Genomic DNA, 13,131 nt, shown 5'->3' on the forward strand with positions numbered 1-13,131 from the left:
TATTATTAAATCTACTCAGAAAATAAACCCATCATATTATTATGTATTATAAAAGCCTTCTGCGAGCGAGGCAAACAGCGCAGCAGCCTTTGCGGAAGTGGCAGCAAGCTGAGGCGGCGCTACAAGAAATTAGCATATCCGCTTAGCGGTTCGCCGAGACGGATGGAAGGTTGAACGCCGCCCGCTGGCATACTCAAAAATAAATAAATAAGATAAATTACGAAACAAAAAAAACCCCAAACCATCGAGCCAAACGACTCAAGCGACCGAGTCCGGGCTTGGCTCTTCCGGTCCTTCTTGACGTCCGCCAGCCGCGGAGATGGGCGACAAGGCGGGTACGAGGTGAGCGAGCTGGCTAGCCTCCACGGGCTAGTTAGCATCACGCCGTTGGCCCGAGTAGGTGTTCGTCCAGCCGTGGCGGCGATCTGCGTCGTTTAGTCATGCCTCTTTTCGATTAAAATAGCGAGCGTTGGCGGTGGGTTTTTGTGTGTTTCGCACGACTTGTCTGTCGGCACGGCGAGCGCAGCAGGGTGGGGTTAGCTAGCGGGCTAGCTGCTAGCCCCAGCTGTGTCTTCGCGACCCTCGGTTCACACATCTTGATTTTTCGTCGCTTTGGTTGCATCTTTGATTAAATCTGTTCATTTTTGAAAGAATGACGCAGGTGCTGTTAAATAGAAATACTACGGTGCGTTTTCCGAGCGTCGTTGTTGTCGTCCACGGCGCATTATTTGAGGCAAATATCCAAGGTGGATGTTGAACTACATATGTCATTTTGAGCGAAGTGGAACGGAAAGAGATTAATCTTGCCTATGTGTGCATTCTCACGCCGACAAATGAACCACCAGGAAAGTGTGCTTCAAAATGTTCGTTTTTGGTGTAGAAGTTCCGAGCGACTCTATTTTCTCAAGACGCTTGAAACGTTGGAGAAACACCCGGCGGCATGTTTGCTCTTTTAACATTTGTTTTTACGTCTCATTGGAATAACTTCACCTGCTCCACCCGCTGTGTCTGCATACGGCGCGCGTGCACGGGCGTGCGACAGGTGAATCGTCGCACGTCGTGCCATATAAATCATTTTATTACATTGAAAGTATCGGTTATAAATATTTCTTTATGTGGATGTAAAGAAAAATGGGCTAAATCGTGTGTGGTGACACTACTTCTTGTGACGCTACTTCTTGTTTGGTGTGAGAAAGGAAGTGAACATTGACGCTCCACCCCCTAACAAGTCCCCAAAAGTCGAAAAGTGACTTCCCGTTTAAAGAAAAAATCTTTCCTGTTAGCTAACAGGAAGAAGTCAGCAGAGTGACATCTCCTCACCTGATGTTGCTACTTCCTGTTCCAGTCTGGCACTTCCTGTCAAATGACCATACACTGATTCTTCTTCTTCCTCTTCTTTTAGAGTCTTCAAGAAATCCAGTCCAAACTGTAAGGTGAGTCCAAGCTTAGAAGCCCGCTTAGAAGTCTAGAAGCTCACTGGTAGGTCTTGATAAGGCTGTAGAAGGCGATGAGAAGGTTCTAGAAAGCCCCAATCCAGCCCGTAGGCGACTGGACAGTGTTTCGGAGATGACTTGACGGTTATATAGTGTTGTGACGCAATTGCGGTCTGGTGCCTCCAGGTGACGGTCTACCTGGGCAAGCGGGACTTTGTGGACCACCTGGACCACGTGGATCCAGTAGGTGAGTCACATGATCCATCGCATGACCTGCCTCGCGCTCGGGTCTATCGCCCGTCACCACTGTTGTCTCCATTTTGTCTCCCTGCGGACAGACGGCGTCATCCTGGTGGATCCTGAGTACCTGAAGGACAGGACCGGTAGGACGCCGTTGGCTAATTCTTCTTCACAGCTGTTTGCTCACGCTTGATGCTCTTGGTCTTCTTTTGCGGGCGTAGTCTTCGTCACGCTGACGTGCGCGTTCCGTTACGGCCGCGAGGACTTGGACGTGTTGGGTCTGTCCTTCCGCAAGGACCTGTACATCTCCACCTTCCAGGTAGCCGCCGCCACCGCGTCACGCTTGCCGGCCCCCGAGGCCCGCCGCGCTCACGTGATGTCACTTCCTGTTTCAGGCCTTCCCGCCCGTCCCTGAAGAGCACAAAGCCAACAGCCGACTGCTGGAGCGGCTCCTCAAGAAGTTGGGGCAGCATGCGCACCCTTTCTACTTCACTGTGAGTGCGCATGCGCGCACACACTCGACTTCACTGGCTGGCTCACGCCAGCCGTTGGCTTGGTGACGTGATGGCGTCAGTGACAAGCTGTGACATGTTGTGTGTGTGTGTGTGTGTGCGTGAAGGATTCACCGTGTGTGAAGAAGTGAGTGAGTGAAGGAGTCACAAAGGTACATGTGTGTGAGTGGGTTTGTGTGCGTGTGTGAAGCTGTCACTGAAGTGTAAGTGAGAGTTTGTGAGTGTGTGAGAAGGCATCACTAAAGTGTGTGTGTGTGTGTTGTAGATCCCTCAGAACCTTCCGTGTTCCGTCACGCTTCAGCCCGGACCTGAAGACACCGGCAAGGTAAACGTGACGAGGTCGAAGTTCACTTGATTAGGGCAAAAGGCAAACTTAATGACATCACAAGTGGGCGGGGCATTGGACGCTTTACCTGTGCGGCTAGCAAAGGAAATTTGACCTCAATAAATTCATCGTTAAATTCATCAAATATGATTTCTGTTTATTACTGTGGTCGCAGTTGCACCGACAGCGCTCAAGCCGGCGCAGCCGTTGCTGCGCTTTTATGACCCGATTTATCAATCACTAAATCAATTCCTGCCAAATGATCGGTGAACTCAAGTCGGTGTGGCTTGTGCGTGCACGCAGGCGTGCGGCGTGGACTTTGAGATCCGAGCATTCTGTGCCAAGAACATGGAGGAGAAGATCCACAAGAGGTGAGCGCTCACTCACTCGCTCACTCGCTCGCTCGCTCGCTCACCTCTGGCTTACTCACTCTCTCACTTGCACCTTCACCCGCTCACTCACTCATTTCTTTTTTTACTCACTCTCTCATACTTCTCAAACTCCTTCACGCACTACCTCGCTTGCTCTTCCCTTTTCACTGTCACTCCTTCACTCACTCAATCACGCTAAGTCACCCTCTCACTCACTTGCCCTAACTCACTCAGGTTATATTGTGAATTTTTTTACTCTTTTATTCACTCCAAGTCACTTCTTTTTCACTTTCACGCTCACTCACTCACTCACTCACTCTTATTTACACTCGTACTAACTCAGGCACTACCTCACTCACTCACTGTTCACCGACCGGCCCTCCTCCGGCTCGCTCCTTCCTCACCCTCTCACTCGGCGCGCCTGCGCAGGAACTCGGTGCGTCTGGTGATCCGCAAGGTGCAATACGCTCCGGAGAAGGCAGGGCCTCAGCCCATGGTGGAGACCACTCGCAGCTTCCTGATGTCGGACAGGTCGCTACACTTGGAGGCATCGCTGGACAAGGAGGTACGCACGCACGCACGCACGCACCCGTGAGGTGAGGTAGCGCATGTCAAGTGACGTGCGTGTTTGTGCATGCGTGCGTCTCAGCTGTACTACCACGGCGAGCCCATCAGCGTCAACGTGCACGTGACCAACAACTCCACCAAGACCGTCAAGAGGGTCAAGATCTCAGGTCAGCCCGCACGCTGCGCTTTTTGAAAATCTTTTTGTGACGCGACCAGAGCCGGAGAGGCTGCAACATTACTTTAGCATGCGCACTATCACCTCCGCCCATCTATCACTTCAACGCACATTCTTGTCCGGCTGCGAACGACAATTATTTTAATAATCGATTATTTTTGTTCAATAAATTCATTAAAAAAAACCAGTTTGATTTCCAGCCTTTTATTCAAAAACTGGACATGATGTGGAAAACGCACAAGCATGTATTGATTTATGATTCACCAAATTGGTCCAGAACATGTCAGAAAATCTGCTGAAGCGTTTTCTAAAGTAAACCCTGAGAGAGTCAGTCTGCTTTCATGGTGGACTACAGAAATCGGAGAATATTTACTGTTGAGAGGCTGAAAGTGCCACATTTGGACGAAGGTCCCTCAACTAATCCATTATCACGATAGTTGCCAAATAATTGTTGCGCCTCCACTTTCTTGACGCCAATTCCTGTTTTGCATCGTACATTGTAAGACGAGCTATTTGTGAGGTATAGCCGTGTTTCTGTTGGTTCTCTGGAAATTGATGAACGTGGATGCTGGGGGGCGGGGGGGGGAACTTGCTGGAAAAGTAGAGGGACATTTTTTCAAATGAAAGCAATACAGCCAATCTCAAACGTGAATACAAACAAAAGGCAAGACTTGTTTTGAATATTAGCGTGTGCTTTTTCTAAAAGCAAAGTGAGCGGGGGGGGGGGGGGGGGGGGGGGAGTGGATGGCAAATGGAAAATGTGCGGCCGTATCACCCGGCTCTGCCTTGACCCCGTGTGTGTGTGTGTGTCCTTGTCCCCGCAGTGCGTCAGTACGCCGACATCTGTTTGTTCAGCACGGCGCAGTACAAATGTCCCGTGGCGCAGCTGGAGGCCGAGTAAGTAAACGGGTGCGAAAAATGTCACGTTAAATTTGAGAGCCTTACAGTACTTAGTAGGGATGTTTGCGGTACCCAAATGTCACGATACGGTTATATCACAATATTGTGGGAAGGTTGGTGAAATATGATGATACTGTTTAAATGTTGACGATATTGGAAAAAATAAATAAAAATGGCAATATTTTGTTATAGTACGTAATAACAGCATTCACAAAGAAATAGGCTTGGCCAGTCATGCGCTCCTATTGGCTCAGCAGTGCAAAGGCACGTACCGTATTTTCCGGACTATAAGCCGCATCCACTTTATAATGCCCTCGCATGTGGGCAAGGCGAGTCACAGTCGTTGTTGTATTGAATAGGAAAAACAGTCAAAATGCCAACACAGTGGCGCCTTGGGACACGAGTGAGTAAAATGAGTAGATATTGTTCAAAGATGAAGGTTACCGGCAAAATAAGAGAATGACAGCGAACATTCACTTCCTGAATGCTAACTAAACATGTAAAAAAAAAAAAATGGTGGCTGGAATGGATTAATGGCATTTCTATTCATTTCAATGGGGAAATATCGTTTCCCTGGCTAATTGGCCAGTCGCTTTGCGGGTGTTGGGGTCGCTTGCTAGGCTAACCCTCACATGCAAACAATCCCACAGTACGTCTTATACGAAACGGTGCTGTTTTTCTCGATCGTTACGTTGATTGACTGGCGTTTTGTGCACGCGTGTGTGTCAGCGACCAGGTGTCGTCGAGCTCCACCTTCTGCAAAGTGTACACCCTGACGCCCACCCTGGACAAGAACCGCGAGAAGCGAGGCCTGGCGCTGGACGGGAAGCTCAAACATGAAGACACCAACCTGGCCTCCTCCACCATGTAATTTGCACGCACGCCCGTGTGCGCGTCACTTGATGCTGATGTGTGCGTTTTGTTTTAGCGTCAAGGATGTGACCAACAAGGAGGTGCTGGGCATCCTGGTGTCCTACAGGGTCAAAGTCAAGCTGGTGGTCTCACGCGGAGGGTAGCGTATCACCTTGTGTGTGTGGGTGTGTGGGTGTGTGTAGTCTAGAGATAGACCAATATGCTTTTTTTCAGGACAGATACGATTAGGAGGCCGATCACTGATACTTGGAGCCGATATTCATTTTCAGTAAAAGGGAAAATATTGGCATCAAAATTTAAAAAAAATTTTACTCTTAACTTTGCTGAAACGTCTTTAAGCATGTTTATTGAACAATTTTTTAGATTTGCATAATGTTGATTTCTTAAATTATAAGAATTTTTTGGCAATATAAAGTACATTTTTGTTATCAAATTCTAACAAAAAGTTCAGGGAACTAGCTCAATGTAGTTCTCTACAGTAAATGAAGTTCTCCAAAATTTCTAAATGACAAATATTAAACTTTCACGTCTTCGTTTTGATTTCAACTTAAAAATATAAAATTAAGTTTTGGTAATAATTGAAATCACGATGATTCAACCAATCATTTCTTTTTGGGTACAAAACAAGAAAATGTTTAAATGTAAAAAAAAAAATATATAAAGACACATTTTTTTGAAACACTAATCATACAAGTTCCTTTTGGACCAGACAGAATTTATAAAATTAGTTATAGATTTTAAAAAGTATGATTTTCTTGTGTAAACAAACAGTGTGTAGGATAGAAATGCATATTAATACTCATTTTTTACGATTATGCCCATTTTGTAATCATCGGGTGTAATAATCGTAATTGAATTCCGATTAATTGCACAGCCCTAACTCCTTGGTTGTGCGTCACAGCGACGTGTCCGTGGAGCTGCCGTTCATCCTCATGCACCCGAAACCGGCCGAGCCCCCGGCGTCGCGCCCGCAGTCAGGTGAGTGCGCGTGCGTGACCTCTCCTCGCCAAGCGGACATACAACGCGCTAACCTGCGTGCGTGCGTGCGTTTGCGCATGTCAGCTGTGCCAGAGTCGGACCCGCCCATCGACACCAACCTGATCGAGTTTGACACCAAGTGAGTATCTCGCAAGATGCCGCCCGCGGGAGCGCCTGTAGCGTAGCCATAAAGTTGACTCTTCTCAGCAGCGTATCCCAGGACGACGACTTCGTCTTCGAGGACTTCGCCCGCCTGCGCCTCAAAGGCGTGGTGGACGACAAAGACGAGGACTGCTAGGAGCGAGCCGCCCGCCTCGATGCACGCACGCACGCACACACGCACACACACACACAGACACACATATGCACACGCACGTTACATTCCCCGGCGGAAGGACGGATGGCGCCAAATTTGGCCGTCGCCTCGGTAATCTGCCGCGTCATCTTCTCTGTGTTTTGTTTTGATTGAAGGATCTTCATACTGGCTTCTCACCAATAGGATTGCCAAGATTCTTTGCATACGACAGCAAGGAGAGATTTTCGGCAAACTCGGCTAGGTGACCGCAAAGAGCCTTTTCATTTACCTCGCAATCAATTCAGGTCAATCGAAAGCTCTCTTTGCTGTGAATGGCAGTTTTTGGCCGAAAAAAAGGTAACGTCAATTAAAAACCTGCATTTGCTGTCAAATCTAGCTGTTGGACAAAACTGCTTTCAACTGACCTCCAACTGAAAACTAAGGTCAATTCAAACCGCACCTGAAATGTGAGCTGAATCACAACCCTTATTTGCTGTCAAGTACCATTGTTTGCCAAAACAGGTTTCTATTAACCTACCTTCGCCCCACCCCCCACCCCTCCAACAATAGTTGACGGGAAAAAAAATGTTTTAATGGACTTTTCATTTCTTGCCAATTCAAACCTTTTGCTGTGCTATTCAAAGAAGCTTAACACTATCGGTTGAAGGATTGTAAACAAAAAAAAGGAAGCTCCATTGCTTTTATTTTGAAATCCTTTTGAATGTTTGCCGTTTTTTCCTGTGGCGATGATGATGGAGTCTTGTACAGAATTGTCCATTTTCAAAAGGTGTTGATACCCGCAGGGGGGGATGTCGCCCGTCGCCCGCGTCACTTGCAACATTCCCGCGCCGCCTTTTTTTTTCCCCAATTTGAGCGGCCGGCGGCATTCTACGCCTCACTTCCTGTCTCAGCCTTCTTGTCCATTTCAAAAGTCCCAAAAATATATTTCTTGAGTGCCATGATCCCATTCAGCCAGTAAGAAGTGTTTCCTGTGGCATCAAGTGCATGCATCATGGGGGAAAAAAAAAAAACACTTCCGCTTTTTTTCTTTTTCTTTTTTGCATCGTTTGCTTTCGATCTTTTGGCTCCGCGCAGTGGTTGGCCATGCCCCCAAAGGGAAAGAGGCGGAGCATGTTCTTTGCAGTGCCGTGATTGGTCGTCGTGGTCGTTTTAGTCGTGCATGTGTGCTAACTTTTTTGCGACGCGCGTGATGTGTCAAAACGTGTGCGCTAACTTTTTGCGACAAACAGGAAGTGACTTAAATGCTTGGTCATAATCATTCACATGGTTTCTTTTTTTATTTGAAATTGTTTTTAGGATTAAAGGTGAAAAACAAAAAACAAAGTCATTGTGTCATTAATGTGGCAGAATTTGGAAGTCCTTTTTGTGTGTGTGTGTGTGTGTCCTGGCATAAGCGTGAGAATACATGTTTTGTCCTGTTGTGTGTTGTCACATGGCATCGTAGTCGTCGTCATCCTGGTGTTTCCTCTTGAGCGACTCGCTACCGCCAGCGCTCTGAGCCGCCATGTTGGTGGTGATGAGGATGTTTTTGGAGCCAATCAGGGACGAGTTGATGAGCACGCTGGAGGCGGCGGGCGTGCTGAGCGGGGCTGCAAGGAAAGGACAGTGGATTGGTCGCCCGGAACACCGAGCAGTCGGCTGCCGCCCAATCAAGACGTTTGCCGCCTTACCGCTTTTAGTGGCGCCGCTCTGCGAGGGAGGCGGAATCTGCACGGCGAACCTCTGACCCGCCAGCGACACCGGCGCTCCCAACTTGGCGCCGCCCACCGACTGAACCGACGCATTTCCTGCGAAGACAAGCGGCGGCGTGTCTGGTCAGTGAGTGCTAGCCCCGCCCTTCCAAACAAATGCCCAGCCGCGAATATGCAAAATCACTCTTGATGAGCCTCACGTGAAGGTGATTTGTTCTGTTGAGTAATTTGACTACCCAATATAATTCATCCATGCAGCATGGATTCATGATTGCGTACATGCTAGGTGCAATGTAATCCTCATGCCCGCCATGCGCTACATTGTGACTGCGTAGGCGGGGACTGACCAAGTGTGGGCGTGGCCGGTCTGCTGGAGACGGCGCTGAGGCGGGGTGCCGATATCCTGCCGGCTGATGCTACCTTCTTGGGGAGAAACTTGAGGCGGTAGTTGGGGGCAGTCAAGCAGTAGCGGTCTGGGGGCAGGCGGGGGCCCGTGTACGGTTTGATGAGGGGCAGCGGCGTCTGGTTCTTCTGTCTGGCCACCTCCAACAGGAACTGATGGGACACGCAAGACACCCTCAGTCACCTCACCCAAGGCTCCAAACACATGCCGATACATATACCCATGCCCACAAACAAACACCTACACACGCATGCACACCAACGCTTAAATACATAACATATGTACCCACACAGGTACCAAAATGCATTTGTGCATATACATTTACACTTAAACATACTCTCCTACGCATATACTAACGCCAACACACGTCTATAAACATGCGCACACTCAATCATGGCTACATATCTAAATATACAAACGCGCACAAAATGTTTTCTTACATCTCTGGGTGGCGGCGACGTGAACGACTGGTCCATGCGGCACTGAATGGCCAGTTTGATGTCATCGCCGTCCACGTTGGACTTCTTGGCGTGCGTGGCGTAGATCTTGGCGTCCTCAATGATGCTCGTCACGTATCCTGAGAAGAGCAGGAGGCGTGATGAAAGGGGGACTTGACAGAAACATGACGGAGGCAAGATGGAAGCGTGACTGAGCCACGATAGGGCACTCATGTCGGGTTTTTGCCGTGGCGACAACTTACTGTAAGTGAACTCCAACATCTGGTTGATGACGCGGGGCTCGTACTCTGTGACCCCCATGTCCTTCAGGATCTGGATCATCACCTGGCGGGAAAACAAATCACATTTTGTTATTAAAAAAACAACAAAAAAAACACAACTTAAGAACCCCCAAAAAACAAATATTTTATACACTGGGTGTTTACACAGTCACCAGAAAAATATTTTGTGTACTAATGACAATTTAATAACTTGTTTTTAATACACTTGGTTACCTTCAAAAATATTTTGTGCACTTTAGAACCGTTAATCATTTTGTACTTCACCTTTTTTTTCCATACTCATAATCATTTTAGACACTGTCACCGTAAATAATTTATTTTTGCTCATTTGGTCATTGGTAGTCTTTTTTGGGTATAGAATGGTTTTAATTCTACTTAGTCACCTTTAAAAATAATTTCAGACATTATATCACGTTAAAAATACATTGATACAATATTTCACGTTTGCCAATGCATGCAGACTATTGTTTATTATACATATATATTGGGTACACGTACTGCGTATTAGTTTCATACACTTTTGCACGGTAAATATGTGGACAGGGACGATGGTTTGATTTAACATCGCCCAAGCAAACGCCGGCGCTAACTCTGAATTAATTTGACGTTTACGTCGCGCGAACTAAACATTACTTAGCCTTCAAACATTCAACCAAGTAATAACAACACTGTGTTTACTTTAGCCGTTTGCTTAGCAGCGGCTAAGCTAGCCAGACGCTATCCATTGTTAACAACGGACATTCCAACTAGCTGATAGCGGCCGAACCATCCAGCGAGCAACGCCGCATAATAGTTAAACAACTGGGCAACTTTAGTGGATTGAACGCGGACGGTCGCATTAAAAACCTACAAGTTACCTGAGCATCTTTGGGGATGCTTTTGGGAGCAGACATTTTTGGACTTTTTTCTTAGCAGCTGCTTCCGCGTCTTCTTCTACGCTGCGTTTCCTTCTCCGTTTTTTAAGTGATTATTTCGCCGGCGCTTCCTGGCGGACCAGAAGTCCATTTGGAACAAGAGAGTTTGGTTCAGACTGAAAGTCGGCGATTATTTGACCGTGTTCGAAGTCATTCGCTCTTTATGCACTTTATAGTGCACAATTTTGCCATTTTGTTGTGCTGTTTGAAAGTGTAGTGAGCATGAAATGTCCCTTGTGGACGTTTCAAACTCCTCCCTACCCGTCAAGACGTCCTACCAACGCCCAGTGCGCTTGCGCACGCATGAGAACAACCCGAGAAGTGTTTTCGTGGAATTTTGTAAATTTTTATCCAATCCGTCTTACGTTCGGTTGAAAGTGGTGAGTACTTACTATTTTCATTTTTTATTGAGTCTTATTTGACCTTTTTATTGCCTCAAATCTAATTTTGGCGTGTGTTTTCCGTCCTAGCTTTTAAAGCAACACTGTGTCATATGTCAGTTTTTGTTGATTATGGCGGCGCTATGTGGACCAAGGAGGTAGTGTTTTGACAAAAGTTAACCACATTCACCGTGGAATCCTGAGCTCTCGCTGGCCTGCAAGTTAGACTGAATTACATTTCTATTTCCAGTGGCTGTGTGAAAGATGAATAGCGATGAGGTAATGAATCTAAATTTGTTTAGACAATACTTTTGGATTGGGGCTTCTGCCATGACACCAGTAATAGCGCGTAGACGTTCAAATCTTCGACTACTTCTAAGTCAATGTTTCATCAAAAGAGTTGTAAAAATGTTTTATTAAGGTCGAATTCTTGCCCAGTGCTGCTTTAAGCATTGTGTGTTTTCTTGTCGCAGTGTATGTATACCACACTCAATTATTAATTATCAGTTATCAATTATTAATCATTTATTATTAATTTTAAACTTTTATATTCCCCCCCAAATTTTGAAACTCATATTTAATATTGCATCAATTCATATTATTTTAAAACCCTACTTTGAAACCCTAACACCAGTTTTAAACCCTACTTTGAAACCCTAATATAACACTAGTTTAAAACCCTAAATCTCCTTTGAAACCCTACTCGAAAAGCCCAACCCTCTTTTAAAACCCAACTTTCAAACACCAACTCAGTTTTGCAACAACTGTTAAAAATTGGGACCCTACTTTTAATTCTGTACGCTCTTTTTTTATTTATTTACTAAGCAGCATTTGAATTTATTTAAAGCCTTTTTTTCCCTTACATTTTCGTTTTTTACTATTTTGCATTAGTTCATAGATTTTTTTATGAGTAGTTAGTCATTTTGAAAATGTTATATTTTAATTATGTAATGAATTTTTAGTTTTTTTTAAATGATCTTTATTTTATTTTATTTTATGATATTTGTTTTGTTAAGTTTGTACACCTCTTTGTTGCTATCGCTCCTCCAGTCTGCTCATGTCATCCACCATTGGTCCAGCCCATCCCCGCCCATTCCCCCTCCGGCCAATCAGCTGGTAGGCTTCCCCTCTACGAACTCGTTGAAGAGACACACGCTGACTGGCAACGCACACTGCCTGCCTCACGCCTGTTCTCCTTTTGGCGCCTTGGGAATGTGGTGGTGGTGTCGGACGGGCCACCGTGGCCCCCAGCGGAGGAGAAGGAGGAGAGAGCGTTGCTGAGACGTGTGTCCGGAAGTCCTCCGTCTACCCGTAAGTCTCGCGTCCGCGCCTTCGTGCGTGCCCGAGTGATGCTGCGAGGAATCTGCCCTGACATCACCTCCCCCGATGAGGACTCGCGTTTCTTGTGTTTTGATGACGACGTAAAATGGTTGTCATGCTGGGTGGAGTGTCCCAAAAAGAAACCTCAGGCTCCGGCTGTCGTTTGTTGTTGGCAGCATGCAAGTGGAGAGCGGAATGTCCAGCTGGCATGGCAGGAATGTGGAGCGGGGCGGGGGTGGGGGTGGTGGGCGATTGGGGGTGCTTGGGGGGGACATGCATGGTGAAGTCACATCAAGCCTAAATGGGACTTATTTGGAGGTGTTGTTTTGTGACAATTGCAGACGTGTTGCAGTTGTGGTTGCTGTTCAAAGTGCTTGCTGAAAAACCTTGAGATGAGCTTTTGAGAGCGCTAACTAAGCAGCAGGTTTTGCTCGTTTACGTCGGAGGTGAGATTGTGCCAAAACCAAAGCAAAGATTAAAGGATATTAATGAGGCCTTTCACTCTTGACATTTTTCAGGGCGATATATTTTTCTCAGGCTCTCTCGGGATAAACGATAGTATCGGAGATGTTGTTTAATGCCACTGATGTAAAACTTGAATGAAAACTTAGCTCCGAGTCCGCTGATTCTTTCTGCTTCGACACCTTGGCTTATTTAAAGTACCCCCGTCAAACGTCATCAGATCCATCAACTCACTTAGACGTACACATACTAAATGGTAACAACACAGCCAGATTAATCCGGATCTGATCCAGTTTCTACATTTGAGAGCAATGGAAACACAACCGGTAAAAATCACACGTTCAGATGTTTGTCAACCCTATCTTATCTTGTCATGTCTGTTCACAATAAACACGCATTTCTGTATATCCACTTTGAATTTAGAGTCTGAACCCCCTCCGGATCGAAAGGGCAACGCCATGTAAACGCCGCGCCGCCATCATCATTTCAGAGGTGACACGTCTGCCATGCCTTCACCGACTTGCATTGCCCC

The 13,131-nt window shown here is 46.6% G+C and overlaps 3 protein-coding genes across 9 annotated transcripts in view; 2 read left to right on the forward strand and 1 right to left on the reverse strand.

Moving 5' to 3' along the window:
• Positions 1-69: 69 nt before the first annotated feature.
• Positions 70-8,013, forward strand: arrb2a (arrestin, beta 2a). Of its 2 annotated transcripts, none has more exons than XM_086057133.1 (16): positions 70-342; positions 1,403-1,433; positions 1,620-1,680; positions 1,772-1,816; positions 1,895-1,992; positions 2,069-2,167; positions 2,451-2,510; positions 2,814-2,881; positions 3,311-3,446; positions 3,531-3,615; positions 4,448-4,520; positions 5,253-5,390; positions 5,452-5,535; positions 6,298-6,374; positions 6,459-6,513; positions 6,585-8,013. In XM_086057133.1, exons 1-16 carry the CDS (start codon positions 320-322, stop codon positions 6,670-6,672), a joined length of 1,221 nt encoding a protein of 406 aa, XP_085913259.1. In that variant the 5' UTR covers positions 70-319; the 3' UTR covers positions 6,673-8,013. The 2 variants fall into 2 exon arrangements, with proteins under 2 accessions (XP_085913259.1, XP_085913258.1); XM_086057132.1 differs by having other exon boundaries at positions 72-342; positions 6,582-8,013.
• On the reverse strand, positions 7,940-10,684 carry taf9 (TAF9 RNA polymerase II, TATA box binding protein (TBP)-associated factor). The gene is made up of 6 exons (XM_086057138.1): positions 10,381-10,684; positions 9,485-9,566; positions 9,225-9,361; positions 8,729-8,936; positions 8,361-8,477; positions 7,940-8,279 (listed from the first exon to the last, which is right to left on the reverse strand). The coding sequence occupies exons 1-6, from the start codon at positions 10,414-10,416 to the stop codon at positions 8,119-8,121; spliced, it is 741 nt and encodes a 246-aa protein (XP_085913264.1). The 5' UTR covers positions 10,417-10,684; the 3' UTR covers positions 7,940-8,118.
• Positions 10,540-13,131, forward strand: part of LOC147133745 (tripartite motif-containing protein 3-like) — a 28,700-nt gene continuing 26,108 nt past the window's right edge. For 2 of the 6 annotated variants that reach the window (XM_086057110.1, XM_086057113.1), the window contains exons 1-2: positions 10,542-10,817; positions 11,868-12,128. The gene's annotated coding sequence lies outside the window, so the exon portion shown is untranslated. Of the gene's footprint in view, positions 10,818-11,867; positions 12,129-13,131 lie in introns of all 6 variants that reach the window. The other 4 variants (XM_086057108.1, XM_086057112.1, XM_086057114.1 and 1 more) reach the window with 3 other exon arrangements.

Source organism: Filicampus tigris, chromosome 17 (genome assembly GCF_054856515.1).
Source record: "Filicampus tigris isolate MCC_2025a chromosome 17, RoL_Ftig_1.0, whole genome shotgun sequence".
Lineage (NCBI taxonomy): Eukaryota > Metazoa > Chordata > Actinopteri > Syngnathiformes > Syngnathidae > Filicampus > Filicampus tigris.